Below are 22,222 nucleotides of genomic sequence, written 5' to 3'. Positions count from 1 at the left end.
AAACCCCTAACACAATTAGGTTGCGTTGTTTAATCACAGAGTTCCTATGGCCACCTCCTGTTTCCATCATCAGATCAGTTCGACAGTACCTATTATTGTATTGTCATCAGAACTACATACAGCTGCCAATTTTCATGACGCTACGATCCTTGGAAGATGGTTAAATTAGTTACCTTAATAGATTCCATTACATAGTTAGTTACATACAGGTCGACCTAATAAAAAAGCTTGTTAATGATTAGCAATAAAATAAATCTTCAAAAGTAAGCATGACATTCGAATTTAGGTAGTTAAGTACAAACTACAATGTTACTTGTAGTTTGTACTTAACTACAAAAACGTAAAAACGGGACCCCATTACCAGTGATCGGAATAGGCAGAGTATATTTACCTACACTTGGTAGAACAAAGTCATGAAGTGGAGACTTCCTTGCGATAACATTTTTTTCCGGGACTTCCCGGATTTAAAAATCAGTAAAATAAATAAAATCTCATAATGTATCCCCAATGCACGTAAAATTAAATAGTAACCACAACACTACAAGTTTGTACTAGTTTACGAGTGATAATATAACATTATTGTATTTATATTATTTCAAACTTGTCCGTCTCTTTTACGCCAATACCAGCTGTGTTTAAGTGAAAGAGATATGGCTAAATATGGCTAAAGGCAATGTCGTATTATGCGGAACATTTTCAACAAATATCGGATGTTGTAGGTAACCTTAATAGCAATGAAGCAATATCTATAAGAAAAGCAAAAGCCGCGATGAGGAAAGAAAATATTCAAGATTATAGTATAATTCAAGTAGCACTTACAAAATTACAAGAGTCTAAATTATCGCTAGCAGAATATTTTGATATTATTGACAACGTTAGATGTGTTTTGAACTGGTCGTCGAACGAAATAATAGAAAATAAATTAGAGAAAGTTATAGAACGCAATCCTGACTATGACATAGTTAGAGAAAAAAGTGAGAGAATTGTTCAAGGGATCGACGCAGATGATGATTTGATTTATAATGTTGCACCACTCACATCTGTAGATGTTGAACGGTCATTTTCTACATATAAATGGATTTTAAGCGTGAAAAGAAATAGACTGAAAATTGAAAATATGGAAAAAATTATAGTAATATATTTCAATCATCTCCAGGAGAATAATAATAGTACTGAAATGAATGAATGTTATGATTATAAGTGTGATTCTGATAGTGACGACAAATAATTTTGTAAATTAAATGAAAACGGGACTTAATCGCTTAGCACTTACCCTAGCATAAAAGTAACTAATGGAAATCAAGTGCGGGTAGTTCCAAAAACTCGTATAGCTAGAAAATGTTGACACAACTCCCTACCCGTATGCCTCTGACCACGGACGTAATGTGACATCCGAAACCTTGGGCCAAATATTAAATATAAGTGTTACGCGATTAAGTCCCGTTTTCATTTAATAATTTAATAGGTATGTGTGAAAATGGTGTTAGTTTAAATCAATATAATAATTTTGTATTTGTAGATTGAGTTGCAATGTTATTTATATTGTACATAAAGAGAGTTTATTAAAAATAAATATAGAAGAATCCGTTTATATATTGGTTCTTTTATTTTATGCCTATTTATTGTATTGAAGCAGTTTGCATTGTTTTTTGTACTATTCAGAACAATATCAATTATTCGGTAAGTTCCCGGGACTTTAGTCCCGCAAAAAAATTTTGTCGTAAGGAAGTCTCCACTTTTGATCTATGTTCTACCAAGTGTAGGTAAATATACTCTGCCTATTCCGATCACTGCCCATTACTAAGACTTCGCTGTCCGTCTGTCTGTCCGTCTGTCTATCACCAGGCTGTATCTCATGACCCGTGATAGCTAGGCAGTTGAAATTTTCACAGATGTCTATTTCTGTTGCCGCTATAACAACAAATACTAAAAACAGAAATATATATATTAGTGGGGCTCCGTGGGACAACAAACGTGTTTTTTTGCCATTTTTTGCGTAATGGTACGGAACCCTTCGTGCGCGAGTCCGACTCGCACTTGGCCGGTCGCTCGCTAAATAATAATTAGGTACCTACCAAAACAATCCTATTACCGCCCACAACTCTCATCCAGTATGTAACAAAAACAATGCTTTATAAAATAGAATCTCAAATAGGCAGATAAACACGAGTCTGATAGCTATTAAGCCCGCATGTGTCCGCGCCCTACTTATTATGTAACCAAGAGTTTTTTGACTTTTGAGCATAACCCAAACGATAAATCTACTTAAAGCGGAAAGCAAAAGCAAGTAAATATATTGTAGAATTGCCATTGCCACACGCCTGCGCCCGAGAACGACCGAAAATACGCAATGCGACGAAATTAAAAACGCGTTTAACACTGCTGACAACATACCACAAACTACCTATATAATTTAGGCGGGTTTATTGTATTTGGTGTGCAACAAGGAAGCTTTGGTGGGGAACAATAAGAGGTCTCGTTTTTGCACTTAGGACTTAAAAAAATGAAAATCGAGACTAATGTGGACTCAAGATAATAGCGCTTTCTCTGCTTCTCCTATTGAATGTTCCATAAAACCATTCCTTTCAGACTTCGTCCACTATGTACAGATTTGAATAGAACATTTTCATAGACATTTGACATTTATGATGAAATTTGCCATTGCAACATTACAACTAGAGATGCACCGGATATTCGGGTACTATCCGCTGCTATCCGGTATCCGGCCTATCCGGCCATTAATGTTTCATCCGGCCGGATATCGGATAGTGGCCTACTATCCGGCCGGATACCGGATAGTTTAACATTACTTGATTTCGGAGTAAACAAAATCGGAATAAGAAACAGTCACGGTCATAATCGTACTCGTTTATTATTTTAAAACAATTTAAACATTCCACTTATTTGCACGCGCACTCATTACGAACCTATAAATGAGTCCGCGCTAACGTTCACTACGCTACGAAACAGGTCAAAACCTGTACAATGCGCACCTGAAAAACCGAAATGTAGGTATAGTTCCGCCGGCCGAATATTCGGCGGCCGGATACCGAATATTCGGCCGATAGTCAGGCCGCATATCCGGTATCCGGTATCCGGCCAAAAAACTATCCGTTGCATCTCTAATTACAACATTGCATTGCACTTTGTCATTGCAAATGCCGTCCTTAACTAAAGTCTGTATCTTTAGGTATTTAAATAAAAGTAAACAAGCAATTTGTACGTTTTCGGGTAGTTACAACATTTATTGGTTAACCGACCAATTACAAAACCGCCTGGATCAATCACTGAACGACCTGACTTTAATCTACATTATTTGATCGTGTAATGTTTTCATCTACCCTCAACTGGCTTAAGGGGCCATTTGAGCGTAGATGTTGTTTAGTTTTATTTAAATACCTAAAGATACAGAGTATAGGTTGGTCCGACTATTTTGTTATTGTAATCTTGTCATCTGTATAGAATACCTACTTGCTTTTAGATTTAAAGCGAGTATCACGCGTACCCGAGGAATCCTATCTTTCACGGGTGACTTATTCGCTTGACGAATGGCAATTTTATCTTTGAACGTATTCGTTAGGGATGCCATGTTTACGAAAAGCGATTAAATTATGCGTAAATATGGTTTAAAGGTTTTTTAGATATCAAAGACAAGATAACGTAAGTCATGAGGAACATAAAGTGGAGAGGGATTGGAGTGATGAAAGCTTTTTCTTATCTGGGATGAGCATATAAAATTTTATTCATGCGAGGATTATGTATCGCTTGAATAAGGCAGTAAGCGAAGTTTCGATGTTCGTGTTTCGCGGTAGGCATTTGTGCTAATACTACGAAGTACACCAGTGACTATAATAAGATCCCTAGAAGTTTTCATATATACAGGTGTTTATTTAGCCCCTGCAATAATTTACAGGCTGAATATACATATAGGTCATACTGAGCAACTTTTACTATGGGACGAACCCCGAAATCGCGAAAAAAAATTAACTCTTCCAGGGTATCTAACTAGAGACAGACCGTGAAAAGTATGCAGCGATTTTGATAGCCCACGCAGTGCAAGTGTCATTTTAAACGTCAAACTTCTATGAAATTATGACGTATAAATAACACTTACACTGCGTGGGCTATCAAATCCGCTGCAGACTTTTCCTGGTGCGACTCTAACTAACTTATAACTAAATAAATCTACCAGTAACTAGGTATCCCTTGTTGCAGATGAGGTAGTGTAAGCGGTCGCATGGGCAGCCTGCCGGACTTGACGGAGCGCGAGCGGTCGCGGCCAGCATCCGTGCGCACTGCAGCCCGCACGGTCTCGGATCCACATCGACACCACGCTATCAAACAAGTAAGTGGGAGAGAGAGAGCCTGCCGGATTTGACGGAGCGGTCGTGGCCAGCATCCGTGCGCACTGCAGCCCGCACGGTCTCTGATCCACATCGACACCACGCTATCAAACAAGTAAGTGGGAGAGAGAGAGCCTGCCGGACTTGACGGAGCGGTCGCGGCCAGCATCCGTGCGCACTGCAGCCCGCACGGTCTCTGATCCACATCGACACCACGCTATCAAACAAGTAGGAGAGAGAGAGAAACCAATAACATCCATCGTTAGTTAGTGCTTCAAGGAATGTTCTGATATAAGCACAAGATAATAGCAAAAACAATGATGCCTAATCCAGCAGATATTTTAATGCAAAACAAAAACATGGAAAAATTGGTCCATTTTTAAGAAAAATTTCGTCAAGAGTGATTTGCATTCATTCTTGTGCATTTTGGTGAAATTTAATTCTAGCTATCAGTCTACTTTTTCTTTACGAGTAAAAAATCTAGTATGTACTTCTGGAGAAGCTCTTTGACTTATTTTTCTTCCAACAGATTCCTGTGAGCACAATATACAAGAAAGAATGGCTCTGGAAGAAGCCAAAGTCCTCAGCCAGAGCGCCCGCAATTCCCACATCCTCCCGCCGCCGAGACTCCGTGGCCTCATCCGTCGGCGCCGCTTCGGTCCGCCGGCTCATCGCCCGCCAACCTCCCAAAATCCCCAAACCCGTTGTCCAACGATTCACTTTACTCTGTGTAGCCAGTGGCCTATGCGCAACTGCCCTGCTTCCTTTCACAGCCTTCGCAGGCGCGGAAGCAGGAGCTATGCCGCTAGCAGTCATGCACACGGTAGCAGCTTTAGTAGCACCGTTTTCCCCTTTAATTCTTCAAAAGACTGGGACTAGGGTAGTCGTCACTGTTGCGCACGTTCTAGTCTGTATATTATTAACAGCGCATTTAGCTGCTACTCCTCTTTCTGTGTTACTTCCTCTTTATGGTGCTTGTGGTTTCGCTTTGTCACCAATGTCACTAGCTTTATGTGCGTCAGCGACTACACTGGCTCAGGCAGCGGGCGATGAGTGTAGACGGAAGATAGCTTTAAGGAGAGCTCTGCGGGCGCTTCGGGCGGCGCAGGACTTAGGGCTGGTGTGTGGGTCCCTGCTGCTCGGCGGGGCGCTCCTCATCTGGCCTGAAGACATGTCGCCGACCCTGTTCACGGCGGTGCCTACAAACGCGACGGTGCCGGGGTGGCCGCCGCCTGATGACTCATATTTTCCGGATGAAGAATATGAGGTAAAAAATTCATGCTTAATCTGCAATTTAGTATTTGATGAAATTGTAACGTTTTGAGCTCACGAAACTTCACGTTTTGGCTACATTTGGACGTTTTTCGTCCATCCGCCAACACTTCTAAGTTTAGAAGTCTCTTTTGCCCTTTCAACTGATTTTTTTTCTCAAGGAACAAACCTGTGGAGCGGCGGGCTGCCCCGACGTGCAATCCCTCTCCGGCACCACACTAACCTCCGACGGCCGCCGAGCGCTCGTCGCCGTCTGGGCGCTACTCGCTCTAGTCGCCATAGGCCTAGGCGTTTATGGCGCCACATCGACGCCCGCGCCTCCGCCTGATGCGCGGTCTATAGTGCGCGATCCAAGGGCGCTGCTTAGCTTCCCGATGGGGCTGTTCATTGGTCTTCAACAGGGGTTTATTTATACGTCTTATATTAAGGTAAGATATGAAGTGTCATAGTAGTCATAGTGTGGGCGCTGCTCTTTCTAGTCGCCATAGGCCCGAGCCGCCCGATGTGTGGTCAGTTGTGGCTTGGCATCCCAATGGGGCAGGGGTTAATTAGACAATAAAGATTCATAAATAATATTAGTATGTACTGGTGTAAGTATCTTATAAAAACTGTTTTTGATAAGCCAAATAAAAGTCTACTCCTCAGTGGTACGGCGTGTGCGTCGGCGGCTGGACGTGCGCGTGGCGCGCTCTCTGCGGCGCAGGCTGCCTCCAAGCCCTAGCAGCCGCCACGCTAAGCATGGCTGCCGCGCGAGGCAGACGGGGCGCGCTAGCGGCCGGAGGCGCCGCGGCACATGCCTCGCTGATGCTGGCACTGTTAAGGTGGCGAGCAGCCAGGACTGATCTGGCGTTGCCTGCTGTCGCGGCTGCGGCGTGGGGCGCCTGTGCGGCGTTATGGGATGTACTACAGGTACCCAAATAATTTTTAGTACTATTTACATTTCACCGCCGGTCAAACATAAAATCGCGGTGTTGCGTTGTGTGAACACAGTACAATTTAATATAAAGTGATTGGCGAGTGAGGGTAAATTTAGAGTATTGGTCAAGTTACGGTAGTGGTCTCCGCTGCTCCTTGTACACTACTCTTGTTCGCTGTAACATTTCAATAAAACGTGTTGATGTACGCAGCGTACAACGTTAAAACCTAGGCTTGAATAACTGTTTGTTTTCATCAGTCGGGAATCTGCATCGGCGGGCCAGGCTGGCGCGGCCCCTGGTCCCTGACGCTCGCGGCGCGTCACACCGGGCTGGCCCTAGCGTGCGCGGCGCGGCAGCTTTTATGCGCGCGCTTCCAAATTGTTGCGCTAGCGAGCGCGCTAGTCGCCGCGCTAGTTAGCCAAGTCGCGCTGGAGCTGCGACTGCGGCCCAGTGAGGCGCAGAGACACAGGTTAGACAACATTTGGTCTAGGCTCTAGAAGATAGTCTTGATAATAATTTACAAGTTACAAGAATGACATGATAATCCTCAGTGTATAGAAGGTGCCTTCCTGACTTCTGATCCTTGTAGTGGTGTTCCTTGTGAGGCTTAAAAAAACCCAATTTTGCCAGGCTGAAAACTGTTGCTGTTACCCCTACCACCCTCTTGTATTTACCCTATACACTTCTCATACATTCGTCGTCAAAAAATCACATCTTTTTCACAAATGGGACTTCAGCGAAAGAATAGCTGAAAGAAAGAAAGAAGTGATTTCAGCTTTTAGCATAATTGCGCTAATTACCTATCTGATTGATATTGGAATTAACTTGAAAAACATAGAGTTATTTTCTTATCGATGTACATAGGTACCTATTTTGTTTCTAGCACACCAAGTCCTGTTCGGGCCCTATAGTTTTTTTTCGTTACGTTTTAGGGGACTGTTTCAGCAAAATACCACACTTCAACAGCATTCTGACACCAGGCTTTCCCACAGGTCCTAGCGAAGGGCCACCATGACGACAACCACGACCTCGTTCATCGCGACGTCAGACGACGTCGACGTGCACGTCATCAGCTAGCCGCAAACGCGTGACGTCACTCGTGACGTCGCTAGTGTGGACAGCAGGACATCTGTGAAGAAAGTTGTGAGTTAAGTGTAAAAGCACTAACAGACGGGCGTACCGGACCGCGACCTTGGTAAGGTCCGAGGCCTGTGCAATCGAGTGGAAAGTGGTTCGCCGTATGTCCGTAAGGTCGCGGCTATGTGTGAAAGCAAGAAAGAGATAAGCCGATCGAACCAAGGTGGCCGTCCGGTACGCCCGTCTGTTAGTACTATTGAGGCAGCGCCGTGACGTCAACGATAGTTCGATTAGTGGACATCTACTCGTAGTAGACATCTGTGAAAAAAGTTGTGAGTTAAGTGTTAAAGGACTTTAAAAAAAATTAAGTTTTAAAGTGTTTACTGTAGATGTAACATTTCAGCAATGCTGGCAGATTGGTAGTTTCAAGATATTTTAAAAAGCAGTTATATATTCACTTATTTTAACATTTATACACTCAGATTTATATTATAAACCATTGACCAAAATAGTGGTTGGCCTGACAGATGGTTTCGTTGGTTTCGACAGTAATAATTATAAAGGATGACGCACACCAGAACGGTTCGGGTCCGGGCCGAGGCGTCCAACACTAGCCTAGCCAAAATGACAATTGTTTTGCAGAAAACGAAACGAAACGCACTCTTCCATATCAGTGCGATAGAGACAGATAGCGTTTCGTTTCGATTCTCTGCTAACGATTGTCATATTGAATAAGCCCCCAGTTTTCGATAGGCAAATGATCATCGATCATCCGTCATAGGAAACGAAGTGTCGGAAGCTTCGGCTCGGACCCGGACCGTTCTAACGTGAGCCATTCTTAAATTGTATTGTTAGCACGAGTAAATTTGTAGAAAAGAGGAATTGCATGTAAAGAAAATTATATACAGTGTTTAGTGTTTGCGTAATATATGTAAAATAAGTTAAACAATATATTAGTTAGAAGGATGTGTAAACTAATCAATAAAATCAGGGTAAATTGCTCCTAAGTAGTCCTTAGAGGCATTTGTATATTTTTACAGTACATATGGTGCTTAACCGCCCTAGTGCGATACGTGCATAAGTCGAAAACTTAAAGGGCCATATTGTACTGTAAAACGTTGTACAATACACGTGCGTAAAGGTAATTCGCAACTCGTGTCGATTTAAAACACTCTCTTCGGTCGTGTTTCTATTTATCGCCACTCCTTGTATCATAATGTACTTACTATTCCATCCTATTCCCAAGTTCTATGCAAAGACCTGCGGGCTGATGATGGTCGCGCTTATCGCAGCGATAACGATAGCTTAGATAGCAAACGTCACTTTCTGAGATAGCTCGACGGTAAAGGTGACGTTCGGATGTCAACTGCAGCTGCATTAGCCAGACATAGAAAATTTTGTGGCAAAATAAAGTGATTGACAAAATGAAATATCGATATGTCTGTTATCGATGTTACCTTAACGTTATACTTAGATATTTATTACATGTTATAAGAAGATAGCTACCGCGAAATACACAACACGTTCGATATCTTCTTCTCGTTTGATATATTGGTTTATATTAGTTTTCTATTATTTTGGAACTGTTTACGTTTTAATTTTTAAGTACTAAATATGTATTAAGAAATTATGTACCGCTTTGTAATTGATTTGCATTATTGAAATTCCTCGGTAACTTACCTTCAGCAAGTAGAAGTTAAATATTTTAAATATTAATCTATGACTTATCGATAACAGATTTATCGATGTTTCATTTTCTCAAACACTCGTGTTTGCCACAAAAACTTCTATGTCTGTGCATTACTGTTATGGCATCATTGTTGCCACCGCTGTATCTGTACCTATATTCTCGTAATAAAATTAGGGACGTTCGCCGCCGCATTACAGCCGCGATTGTGATGTTCATTATGTCACTAATTTTAGCAAGGAAATTGACGGATACAGCGGCGGCTACAATGAAGCCGGGACAGTAAATGCAGCTGCAGTTGTCATCCGAACGTCACCTTAAGAGACACCTGCTACTAGGGTTGCCAACTTTTTTTTAGTGAAATATAGTATTTTGCAAAATTACATATAAAATATATAGTACACTGAAAGAAAATATAGTACAGTCAAGGAGATGGTATAAAAAAAAAGAAAAGTATGCCAAATCTCGCGCGTGCCAGTAGGCGTGTGTAAAATCATGGGTTGGACTAAAGCAAAGGGGTTGCATTACTTAGAAAAAAAATCATGCGAGTGATGTTATTACGACACCTATTTTTCATGACGTTATCGTACCTACGTTAAAATAAGAATCTTTTATTTGAAACTTTTCTCTAAAATCAAAAATGGCCGAGATATTTAACCCGGAAGTTGAGAAAAATCTAGGACATTAAAAATTACGATGGATGTTGTGTCATCATAACACCTATTTTTTGTTGTGTTATTCTAGAGAATACGCTAAAATAAGCATGTTTTGTAGGAAAAACTTTTCTTTTAAATCAAAAATGCCCGAATTGTTAGACTTTATATTTTAATATTTGAAGGAAGTGTCAACGAGCGAGCAAGACCTTCCTGGGCAGAGCCGACTTGGATATGATTAGGTTAGAAGACTAAGGCGAGAGCAAAGCTTCGAGGTAATTTTTCTCAACAACCCAAAAAACGTAATTACACACATTACACAGCAACTTTCGTGTTAATATCACAACTTGCGGGTCAAATATCTCGGCCATTTTTGACTTAAAGAAGAGTTTTTCCTACAAAACATGCTTATTTTAGCGTATTCTCTACGATAACACATTAAAAAAATAAGTGTTATAATGACACATCATCCATCGAAATTTTCCAAGTCCTAGACTTTTCCCAACTTTCGGGTCAAATATCTTGGCCATTTTCGATTTTAGAGAAAAGTTTTTCCTACATAACAGCATCTGGTACCATTATTCGAACGACGTGAAATTGCTGATGTTGTATTCCTCCTTAAAATCATAACTGGTGAAATAGATTGCCCGGAATTGCTCCAGCAGATCTCATTCGTAACCCCTTCTCGGTTAAAAAGACACTTTCCTCCTATCTCATTAAAGCGAACATCATCCAACTACAGACGTAATAGTTTTCTTAACCGTGCGAGCCGTCATTTGAATAAGCTAACGAAAGAGCTTGACATTGATATATTTAATTGTGACATTCCCTCCGTGAGGCGTAAATTGACGGAAATGTGTTTCAATTAGGCACTTTTTATTTATCTCGTGAGTGCTTTGTATATGTAGTATCTGAGTTACAACATAACACTTTATTTTGTTCTTAGTTTTTCAGTTATTTTTTTTTTCTTTTTTTGTTTTTTCTTTGTTTTTACACTATTTAATTGGTGTCCTGTCACCGGTAGAAGGGTTTGATTATGTAAGCGAATGTTGTTAGTTTTGGTTTGAGTCTTATCTCTTTCATGTGTGCGATGTGTGTGTGTGTGTGTGTGTGTGTGTGTGTGTATGTGATGCGTTTTACTTAAGTATATGTTTTTACTACATATCTATTTGCGAGTTCCTGTAATTGGCTCTATATATCTATTTATGATTCCATTGTCATTTAGTTAGCTGTTGGATCTCCTTATGTAAATAAATAAATAAATAAATAACATGCTTATTTTAGCGTTTTGATTGAAATTTTTCTACGATACCTATACATTTTGCACTTTTGGTATTTTTTTGCACCCCCTTTGCTTTAGGCCGACCCATTGTTCCTATTATAATCCTTATTACTTTGATCATTATCAGATTATTATTTTGGTCATCCATTTCTTAAGTAGTTTGAAATATTATTTCAATTTATTTCGTCGATGCAAAGTTACAAACTTCTGAAACTTCACATCACAAGATGAAAAAACCGTTGACAGTTGGCTGAGCGCTGTACATGAGGACGTGACAGTGACACTGATAGTGTCACTTTTGACATAACACTCTTGACAGTAACATTGACATGTAGGTTCACGTTCAAGCATGCAACACTCGCGCTTGTTCAGTTTAAGAACTTATTTCATATTTATGAAAAAAAAAGCACAGCGTAAGGACCCATCGAAATATAGTATTTTTGCGTACTATATAGTATCCTAAAAATATATAGTACGCAAGGCCGAAATATAGTACAATACTATATTATATAGTACGGTTGGCAACCCTACCTGCTACACCAACATAGTCGCTTTTGTACGGTACAGTAAAAAAAAAAAATCCTACCCATTTTGTACCTTGTCACAGTGATAATGATAATATAGTATATTATGAGGTCTCTAGCGACTTTCATATAGATTGTCACTGTGTCAAGGTACAAAATGGATCGAAAATCCTGGAGGCTGATTTTTGAATTTCGAGCGCTCAATTTCGTCACTCGAAAGTCTGTGGAAAACGGCGAATTCATAATTTTGAAATACGAGTAATAGATATTGGGAATCTTGTGGTATTGACCACTCGTTTTCAATTCTATTAGTAGAATTTAAATGACTAGTAGTGGAGATATATGTATTGACGGGAAAATCATGAAATCGAGCGCTCGATATTCAAAAATCGACCCCCTGAACTTTAAAAAGCGGTTTGTATATTTCATTAAGTGTCACACGACCCTAGCCGCCGCCATACAATGGATGTTACGCTCTCATTTCAAAACTTGGTAAAAAACGAATTAGTAAAAAAAAGATTTCGACGAATGTAGCCAATGTAGGACATCCTCCTTTTTATTTTATTGTTTATTTTTTTTTCTTATTTATTTGCCATAAATTCTATATTTAAATAAGATGGTACATTTTTATAACATCTTGTTTTGTCTCAATGCAATTTTACCAGTGCGGATATGATGGTCGTTCTTGTCTACGTGAAAGCGTGATAAAACGGTGTCCGTCACTTTCTATCACATGGTGTTCAGTTATTTTATAATAAAATAAATTTTATAATAAAAGTGACAGTTATTTTATCACGTGGATAAAGATGCTTAAAGCTATCCATAATACGCCGCGGCAGGTCGGTGTAAAAGATTTTTTTCGCTTTTTAAATCAGTGAAAAAATCACAAAATAAAAGCAAATGGCGCGCTCTCTTCGGTTCAGAACAACCCTTGTCGCTCAGCCGAGAGCCCTTACGCTGCCGGGTGATTCAGAAATCAGAAGACTTCAGATAACGAGCTCACAAAGCTACCTAAAGCAAAGTGTTAGTACCTACTAAGGATGCGCGATTTTCAAACAAATAATTGGAGTTTTCGTGTGACAATAATATAGACCGCTAAGCTTAAGTGGGACTGGGCTGGACATGTCTGCCGCATGCACGCAGAAAGGTGGGCCAAAATGGTTATTGAGTGGGACCCACGGAACGCAATAGACGGTGCAGGCCGGAGTTTAGGCAGACCGAAAAGGAGATGGCGGGACGACTTGGACGCACTCTACCCCAAATGGTGGGAAGATGCCGATGACAGGGTCGAGTGGAGAAAACGAGGGGAGGCCTTAGCCCAGCAGTGATACACCAAAGTAGGCAAAAAAATATTATAGCTGAAATATAAGTGTAATCTAATCTAACACTACAAATAAAAGATTGAACCGCTAACCCAGTGTTAAATTGTACTGGTAACCATGGTAACTCCAGGTTTAAGGCCCACTTGCAGCATCCCACTAACCCGGGGTAAAGCGGTAAACCGTTAACCTAGTGTCAAATTGTATGGGTAACCATGGCAACTCCAGATTTAATCGGTTAACCCCGGGTTAGTGGAATGGTGCAAGTGGGCCAAACCGGTTAACCCCGGGTGCAAGTGGCCCTGTGTCAATAATATTTGCAGATTTCTTGATTTGATGACAATGAGGATTTAAAAATTACTTTTCGAAGTCCGTCCAGCCATCTTCGAGGAATCAAAAAAAACATAATTATACATTTAAAAAGATCCTGACAAAATGTTTAACCTCCTCCTTGTTTTAGTCGGTTAAATCCCTTTTTTGCGACAATGCTTTTAAATCACTTAAATTAAATTAAAATTAAAATATATTTATTTAACACAAACGGTAACATTAAATCTAATCCTTATTTGTATCTGAAATAAAGTCTAATCTGCAAACAAAGAATTTGTTTTGACTTTAGAGCTCCAGTTATGATCATAATTCATAATAGGCCTTTCACGTAAAGTTTTCACCGAGTCGTTTTCACTTAATGTTGTACGTTTTGTAAAAAGTTGGACATTTCTAAAGATCACTTTGTGTTAACCGAATCGTTATCACTTAATGTTGTACGTTTTGTACAAAGTTGGACATTTCTAAAGATCACTTAGTGAGATGTCAAGAGTTTCACCCTCAGTTACGTTACAAATTCAATTTGTTCTACATTGTTACCAGTCGTCACGCCGAATGAATCCGTGACACTGGAGGGAACGTTAAGTTGTTTTGAGTGTCGAGTTTCCCTATTAAACCCGAGTCTTAAGATAAACATTATTATTTGAGATTAAGACTCATACGAAATTAACTGATGGGAGCTTAACTTCAAGTATTAAAGTATGTAGTTTATAACTTCATTTGTATGGCGATGGCTAGGTTTGTGAGAGTCTTGCGAATTTAGTCGACTTGGTTACTTTGGCACGAGTTTCTGCCAAAGCGATCATATCATATCCAGAGAGTGTGAGACGTATCATTTCAAATCGAAGAATTTTTTATCAATGTTTTAATTAGTTTGTTTAATTAATAAATAAAACACATATAAACTAGTGGCTCCGTGAGCTGTAGACCTATTATACTCTGTATCTTTAGATAATAAAAATAAACAAATAAAATATAAAATAATAAAAGTAAACAAATAATTTGTACATTTTCGGGTAGTTATAACATTTATTGATTAACCAACCAAATACAAACTACCTGGTTCTGTCACTGAACGACCTGACTTTAACCTAAATTATTTGATCATGGTAATGTTTTCATCTACCCTCAACTGGTTTAAGAAGCCATTTGAGGGTAGATTTTGTTTACTCTTTTTTAAATGCCTAAAGATACAGACCCCCCTGTGTACCCCCATGTAAACTATAAAAAAAATCCAAAAACTGAATCGACAAGGAAAATCTATTTATTTCTTCAACCAGCTCACAAAATTCACGAGAATCAGTTGAGAAATGTGACCGTTAGAGGACATCCGGACATACGAAAGCATTTTTGCCCCAGCTAAAATGGAGGCCTTTCGCTACTCTCGGTCAATGAAAAGAGGAGTTTAGTTGAGTTTCCTAGCGACTCTTAAATCGCTATCATTCACCAGCAAGCAACTACTATAACGCTGTCAACCCAATATCAACTTAATCACGTGTATGTAAGGTTTCTTTCGCCCAGTACTCACATAATGTGAAAAGGCTTACGCGTTGATATATGGTAACTCAGAAGGTTAAGACAGCCGGGAAAACTGGACATAAGTAATATGATTTTTGGGTGTCATTACCTTGATATTGTTTTTCCTCAACTACGCGACCACACCAGCTCGTTAAGGCTCTCTTTATTATCTCTTTATATATTTAAGTATTTATACTTCGAAAACCGATGTCAAGAATGGCAATAGTAAATATGTACTACATGCAAATTTTAAGTTGTTTGCTCATGTTGGCTTGTGGAATTGACTTTTAAGTGATGATTTAGAATGATAAATAATTAATAGCTTTCATTTGATTTTGAACTAGTACGTATTTTCCTCGCCTTTGGTGTGGTGAACATTTTTGTGTTTCACTCGGTAGCAAAGTTTTTATAGCCTCGTGTCTGGAAACCTTTCAATTTTGGAATCATTCGCTTTCTCAGATATCAATATTAGCACGCGGAGTTAAACACCAAATTTGCCTTGTAAAACAAATAACTATTTTGCAACATATCCTGTGCAACATATCCTATAGACCGAGGCTATGTCTCGTTTAACCCGTTTAACCTTTTCCCCTGTATTCATTAAGGCAAGCAGCGATGCGGGGACTGAGCTACTGGACCGTTGGAGGCCGGCCAGCCCGGGTCTATTCCTGTCTGAATCAGCCTTCGCAACTTTCTATCCTTTAGCGTTGAATAATGGTCCCTATGACTGTTCATTAGTGTCCCGTACATAACTTTGTTCACGGAACACTTCTGGGATCACTTCGGTCTTGCAAATTAGTTCAACGCGTTTTTCTCAGAGACCATTTGACGTAGATACCTAACATTTGGAACAGTTGTAGTAACTAGCACAACTAATATTGTAAATAAGTCAAAACCGCTTATTTTTATATGGAGTCACTGTCACGTAAAATATTTGTACTTAGATTAGTTTATTAAATCATGTATAGTTGAATCATCGAGAGCGTGGAATTGCATATGTAGTAGTATTGTTTGTTTACAGGCATTCTATATTTGAATATTCTATTTTCTTGTACTATCAGCATACAACCACTACAAATGCAATTCCATCTTCTCGATAATTCAACTATAACATAGGAACTGTCATAGGGACCACCATTCGACGCGAGAGGTTTATGGGAGTCGTATTCCTACTATAAAAATGTAATTTTGATTTGATATTTGTATGACAATACCTACTTGTATAGACAAAAAACATACTAAAGCCCCTCTTGTCTGTGTCAGTTTTTGGATAGACTTTCCATATTTGAAATTATGACGTACCTAATTTTTGCAGGCTTTAATAGCTTTAATTTTTTTACCTATACGTATAGTCAGTGTTATATAGTAGATAGTAGTACCTACTACCTACTATATGACGCTAACTGTACTCGTACAATCACGCTCCGCGATTGTTAAGCCATTTAGGGACCTAGATAAATGGTTGTTCTATACTTACGCTATGGAATATCCAATTTAGCTAGAACCCTAAATGGCTCAACAATCACGGAGCGTGTACTGTTCCTCGTTTATTGTCTTGTCTCGGTAAAGCCCCCTCCACACTCGTGCGCGAATCACGGTGCGAAGCCGCGAACGCGAGTGTGGAGTCGATTTTCGCAGACAGCGTCGATATTCCACTTGTCCACGATCTTAAGCATTATTTTAAGCAAAATGTGAGATGCATATACACATTAAACAAAGATCTTGACCAAGTGGAATACCATCCAAACACAAGTAATGTAGGTTTACTACCTATTCTTTTGTAATCTGACAAGATTTCATGGTTGCAATTAGATTTAATTGTATTTACCTATATTAAGTGCTTATTTTACACTGCATCTCTAACTTTCAAGCACTATGCCTATTACACAACTGTACCTACATTGAAATTTAAATGAAATCTGGTGAAAACTGCATCATATGACTGCACATATAAAATTGTTGATCAAGATGTACAATTATACATATAATGTTTATATAACTTAATATATGTTTAGTTTGTGGTTATTGTTAACCAAATTATAATAAATGTTAACTGTCAATAAGGCGATAAAAAGTATTTTTAATACCTTTACATTTATCATTTGACAGCTTGAATTACCCAAGTGCGGGTAAAAGAAAATCACAATTTTTAGGGTTCCATACCTCAAAAGGAAAAATTAACCCTTATAGGATCACTTTGCTATCCGTCCGTCCATCCGTCCGTCTGTCTGTCTGTCGAGACCCCTCGGGAACGCTTGGAGGTATCGAGTTGAAATTGAAGAGCCCATCAACGTGCACACTAGCGCCACTGCTAAATAATTGTGTTTATTTAAATTTACATACATACATACATATATCACTGGCTCAGTGACCCAAAGAGGATCTTGGCCTCTGACACAAGAGAGCGCCATTCTGCCCTATTCTGCGCCACTTCACGCCAGTTAGGTATTCCGAGGGCGGACAGTACGGTTACCATCAGTTTGTCACTGACATAAACGCCGTCGAGAACGTAATTTACTTTCTATACATCTCGCTCGCACTCGCATATTAGTGCAAACGGGATGTATAGAAAGTAAATTACGTTCTCGACGGCGTTTATGTCAGTGACAAACTGATGGTAACCGTACAGGTCTTTTTGGGCTTGGTCACTCCAGCGGTATCTGGGAAAAGAGAAACCGTTACGAGACTGATTTAATGAAATGAAATGAATTTAATGAAATATGTTTAAAATAATTGGCCAAGCACGAAGTCAAGACTACGGTGTTCAGAGCACCGTACGACACATCCCTAGGTGGTTTTAAGTTTGGATACTTATACTAATTTATCCCATAAGTACATTTTATTCACTATTAGGAAATAAGAAGGTAATGTCTGGAAGCTCTGGGACCTTGGAGTTTGGACTTATATTAAAGGCCTCTGGGCTAGTATAGGTAATATAGAAGTTATAAAGCTTCTACCTTAGATATATTTTTTAGAGATTAAAGATTTTATTTACCACCTTGTCGCGTTGATTGTATATCCATAGCAAATTACAGCTTTCTAACACTAACAATCAACCTCATCTTGGAGGTGATAAGAGGAAAAATCGTAAGTCCCATTTCGGCCAACCGAAATCAAGAACGTTTATATAATATAGGCCTACCGTTTATTGAAGAAGGCACATTTCTAGTAGAAACAAATTATTATGAATTTCTCTGTAATTTGTACAAACCATTTCGTAAACTGACATTCCGCTAAACTGTTGTTTTTACATCTTACTAGCATCCATAACATATTGAAGTATATTCTTCCACTTTTCTGAACATTTTCATTATTATTGATTATTTTTTTGTGAAAGAGCCTGGCAGAAAAAGCTATTCAGCTTTTTCTGCCAGGGCACTTTGCCAATTATTGATTCTTTCAAACACCAAAATAGTTGACAATTTAATATACGTCAGAGTTGACAGGCAACTTCGAGCATGAAAAACTAAATCCGTCAAAAATACTGGGTATACATACGACCTCATGATAATCTTTGATATAGTCGCAATTGTTGTATTTTAAACTTGTAGACTGGGCAGGCACGACTCAAAAAGGAATAATATTACAATTAAGTCTGTGATTCGGCATTTCTCGGTTATTGACGTTTAGGCTTGTTTCTGAAGCCCCCTCCAGACTATGCGCGTGAATCGCGGGCGCGGATTTCGCTGTCTACGAAAATCGACGCAACACTCGCGTTCGCGGCTTCGCGCCGCAATTCGCGCACGAGTGTGGAGGGGGCTTTACACAAAATGTAATTAACGTAAAGTATTAATCAATTTGCTCATGTTTCATATAAGTCACAGAAATAAGTATTAATAAATGTCTAAGTTTTAGTACAAGTAGGGTAACTGCGTCAGTTTGCCGTCCAGTACCTGTTTCCGTCCACTTGGCGGAGTTGCTACAAAGAATTGCGTATAATTTGAATATAAACCTAACTTACCGCACAATTTTGGACTTATTGTAAGTCAGCTTTTAAAAGAAAAATATTTTAGTAGAACTGGAATTCATGAGTACCAAATCTTAACTGACATCTTTGTCACTCAAACAAGTTTGATCAAGATCGGCTTACTTTATATTTCGTCAACTTTACCTTTGTTTCCAAAACCTGTGAATTTTAACTGTCATATACAATACAGGCGGCGTAGTACGGTCGCGTTTTTATCGCTTGTCACCATGCCTGTCACGTTCTAACAAGTATGTTAGTGCAAAAGGGACGCGCATAAAAAGTAGTGATAGTCGATAAAAATGGAACCGTGCTGCGCCCGGTCTTCCAAAATTATTTTTTCGTAACAGAGATGCTGCTCTCACCGATCTGTTCAAAAATGTACATACTGTATACAATTAATACATAAATGTAATGGTACTTAATGAGAAGGAATACTGTTTCGACGAATCAGATACTCTCAGTAAAATCTATAGGTAGATGACGCCATAGCTGTTAATAAATATTAAATGACTTTATTATCTCTATACGCTTTACTAACTCTATGTGCGCTAATGTGAAAAAAAAACGCAACGACAGTGAAGAACGGAATTCTTAATTTAAATTTGTACTGATAAACTCCAATAATAAATATGATTCTTACTGAGCACACTGCGATAGTCCATTGGTTGGAAAGCCCGTTCGAAATTTAAACTTATTTGCTTTATTACAAGGTTGCATTTTGCAGATCTTTTACTCTCTCATACTTATAGTAGGCTATTCAGAAAAAAAAAAAAATATCTCACTAGAGTTGTAGATGTAGGCGTCAAGACCGCTAAGCTTAAGTGGGACTGGGCTGGACATGTCTGCCGCATGCACCCAGAAAGGTGGGCCAAAATGGTTACTGAGTGGGACCCACGGAACACAATAGACGGTGCAGGCCGGAGTTTAGGCAGACCGAAAAGGAGATGGCGGGACGACTTGGACGCATTCTACCCCAAATGGTGGGAAAATGCCGATGACAGGGTCGAGTGGAAAAAACGAGGGGAGGCCTTTGCCCAGCAGTAGGACTACAAAGTAGGCTAGGAAAAAAAAAAAAAAAAAAAAAATCTCACAAAAGTAAGTAAGTAGAATTAAACTTTGTATCAAAGACATAAGTCATAAATTTCAATGCCAAAGTTTTAAGTAAGGATCTTTCTCACTAAAACTACTTCCTAATATGAAATGACCAGCGTAAGCATCAGTTAGCTAGCCCTAAGCAACCAAAGATCAGGCTGCAGTTTAAAAACTAATAAAGATAGAGTTAACCTGATAATTTTCCCGCCGTCTCCAAACTTGTTTTAGTTGGATATTGACTGGTCAGCTGCCTGTTAGCTATAGTTTTCGCGAAAATCGACAGGACAGAGGTGAAAAATTTTGTATGAAAACTTGCAACTTTAAATGCATTTTTTATCGAAACTATTGCATTCTAAAATGAAGTCAAAATCAGTCCATCGACTCAATTTTTTGCAAGCTTTCTAATGGTACCTCACACGATTCTTACAATTGAAAATAAAATTCAGCCTACCCCTCTAACCCCCTAAATTTCCCCCTAAAATCAGAAATAAGCAGTTTCGACTTATTCACAGTGTTAGTGATGGTACTTGCCATAACTATTCCAAATTTCAGGTACCTACATCAAACGGTCTTTGAGAAAAACGCATTTAACCGATTTGCAAGACCGAAGTGATCCCATAAGAGCAAAGAGCACCGTGAACAAAGTTTTGTACGGTGCTCTAAAAAGGGGCCGCTACCGCTACGTACTGTATTTTGTATTAAAGTACCTTTTGAATACATCAACTAGTTTTTATGTTGCTGAATTCGTCGATCTAATGGACTTAAAACAAAAACGGCCGTTTTAACTTTGGACGCATTTGGACCATTTCAATATTATTTGACATTTATTACGTACCGGTAAGGAAAACTGTGTTAGGAAACCTATGCAGATGTATGCACATATATTGAAGAAATTCAAAGGTGCATGTGAAGTCCCCAATTTCTGCCCAAGCTGATTCGATTACATCCAATAGGAGCTACGACCCTCACAAATACATATTGTATGAGATTCCTTCCATATAAAGATTTTCCTGGCCGTAATGTGTTTGAAATGAAGCGTGCAACGAAGACCGAAAGATTTTCGATACATCAATGTCGGGCCGGGTAGCCAACTTAGCTAGCAAAGTTGAGTGAGGAAAATTATACAGGGTGGGCCTTGTAACATGAGCAAAAACTAAACGGTAGGAGAAACGGCATGTAACGCGGCATGTAGCGGCATGTAACGGCATGCAATGCTCATTTCCTCTTAAAATTTCAATCAAAAAGTATGTATATAGTAGAATTAAAATAACTTGATATTTGAGAAATAATACATCAGTAAGACTAGGTGGAGATCAAGATAGGTGGAGGGCCTATGATTTAACAACCTTTTTCAAGAGAAAATGTAGTTATGTATTATGTCATTGACATCATAAATTCGCAGAATACCTGCATCTATGGGCAACGCTATTCCTGCAATACGCCTTTTATAATACAATTTTGTTTTTTTTTTTTATGCAAAAATATATACTTAATTCCATTTGGACATGGATAGGGATTGCCTGCCTCGCTTTCCTAAACAATTCAATATTTTCCTTTTTTATCAATGCACTATTTATATACACCAGCGGGCTCAGCACGGTTCCATTTTTATCGACTATCACTATGCGCGTCCCTTTCGCACTTACATACTTGTTAGAACGTGACAGGCATGGTGACAAGGGATAAAAACGCGACCGTGCTAAGCCGCCAGGTAAGCCTATGTCTAAAATCAGTGCCGGCCGACCTTCGCAACTGGGGCACGCATAATGACCGACCCACTTACACTTTCCAATTAAAACTGTACGCCCTATTATGACTGGACATTGTTTATGATTATCTTTTTAATTGGCCGATTGTCTTTTTAATAAAAATTACACTCATCACAATTCGTAAAAATAAAATATTTTCATGTTATGTGGACCATATATATTTCACCACACTAGCTCGTAAAGGATTTCCTTTATTTTTCAAAAATTCACAGATCTCGTGCCTCACGACCTTCGGGTACATTGAAAATGAATTAAAATAAATCAGTTTTTCACAATTTTATTTCTTGAAAATTCTTAACAATTAAAATTATACGATACTCGAAAAGAAAAATAGTGTAGATATATACGTTGCACTATAAGTGTATAAATTATTTTAGATAGTAGATTGCATAGATATAGGTAATAAAAAACAAAAAAACAGAGCCACACGGATGAAACAAAACTACCACATGACACGTTGGGCTCCTAAATGACA

At 39.0% G+C, this 22,222-nt stretch overlaps 1 protein-coding gene across 1 annotated transcript; it reads left to right on the top strand.

The window, feature by feature from the left end:
- Positions 1–4,237: 4,237 nt before the first annotated feature.
- LOC134800341 (uncharacterized) lies at positions 4,238–7,748 on the top strand. The gene is made up of 7 exons (XM_063772842.1): positions 4,238–4,345; positions 4,464–4,571; positions 4,873–5,610; positions 5,777–6,043; positions 6,261–6,524; positions 6,790–7,001; positions 7,525–7,748. Exons 1-7 carry the CDS (start codon positions 4,238–4,240, stop codon positions 7,529–7,531), a joined length of 1,704 nt encoding a protein of 567 aa, XP_063628912.1. The 3' UTR covers positions 7,532–7,748.
- Positions 7,749–22,222: the final 14,474 nt, after the last annotated feature.

The sequence above is a fragment of the Cydia splendana genome, chromosome 19 (assembly GCF_910591565.1).
Source record: "Cydia splendana chromosome 19, ilCydSple1.2, whole genome shotgun sequence".
Classification (NCBI taxonomy): domain Eukaryota; kingdom Metazoa; phylum Arthropoda; class Insecta; order Lepidoptera; family Tortricidae; genus Cydia; species Cydia splendana.
Note: the sequence above shows the minus strand (reverse complement) of the source record. Positions and strands in the feature narration are given on the sequence as shown.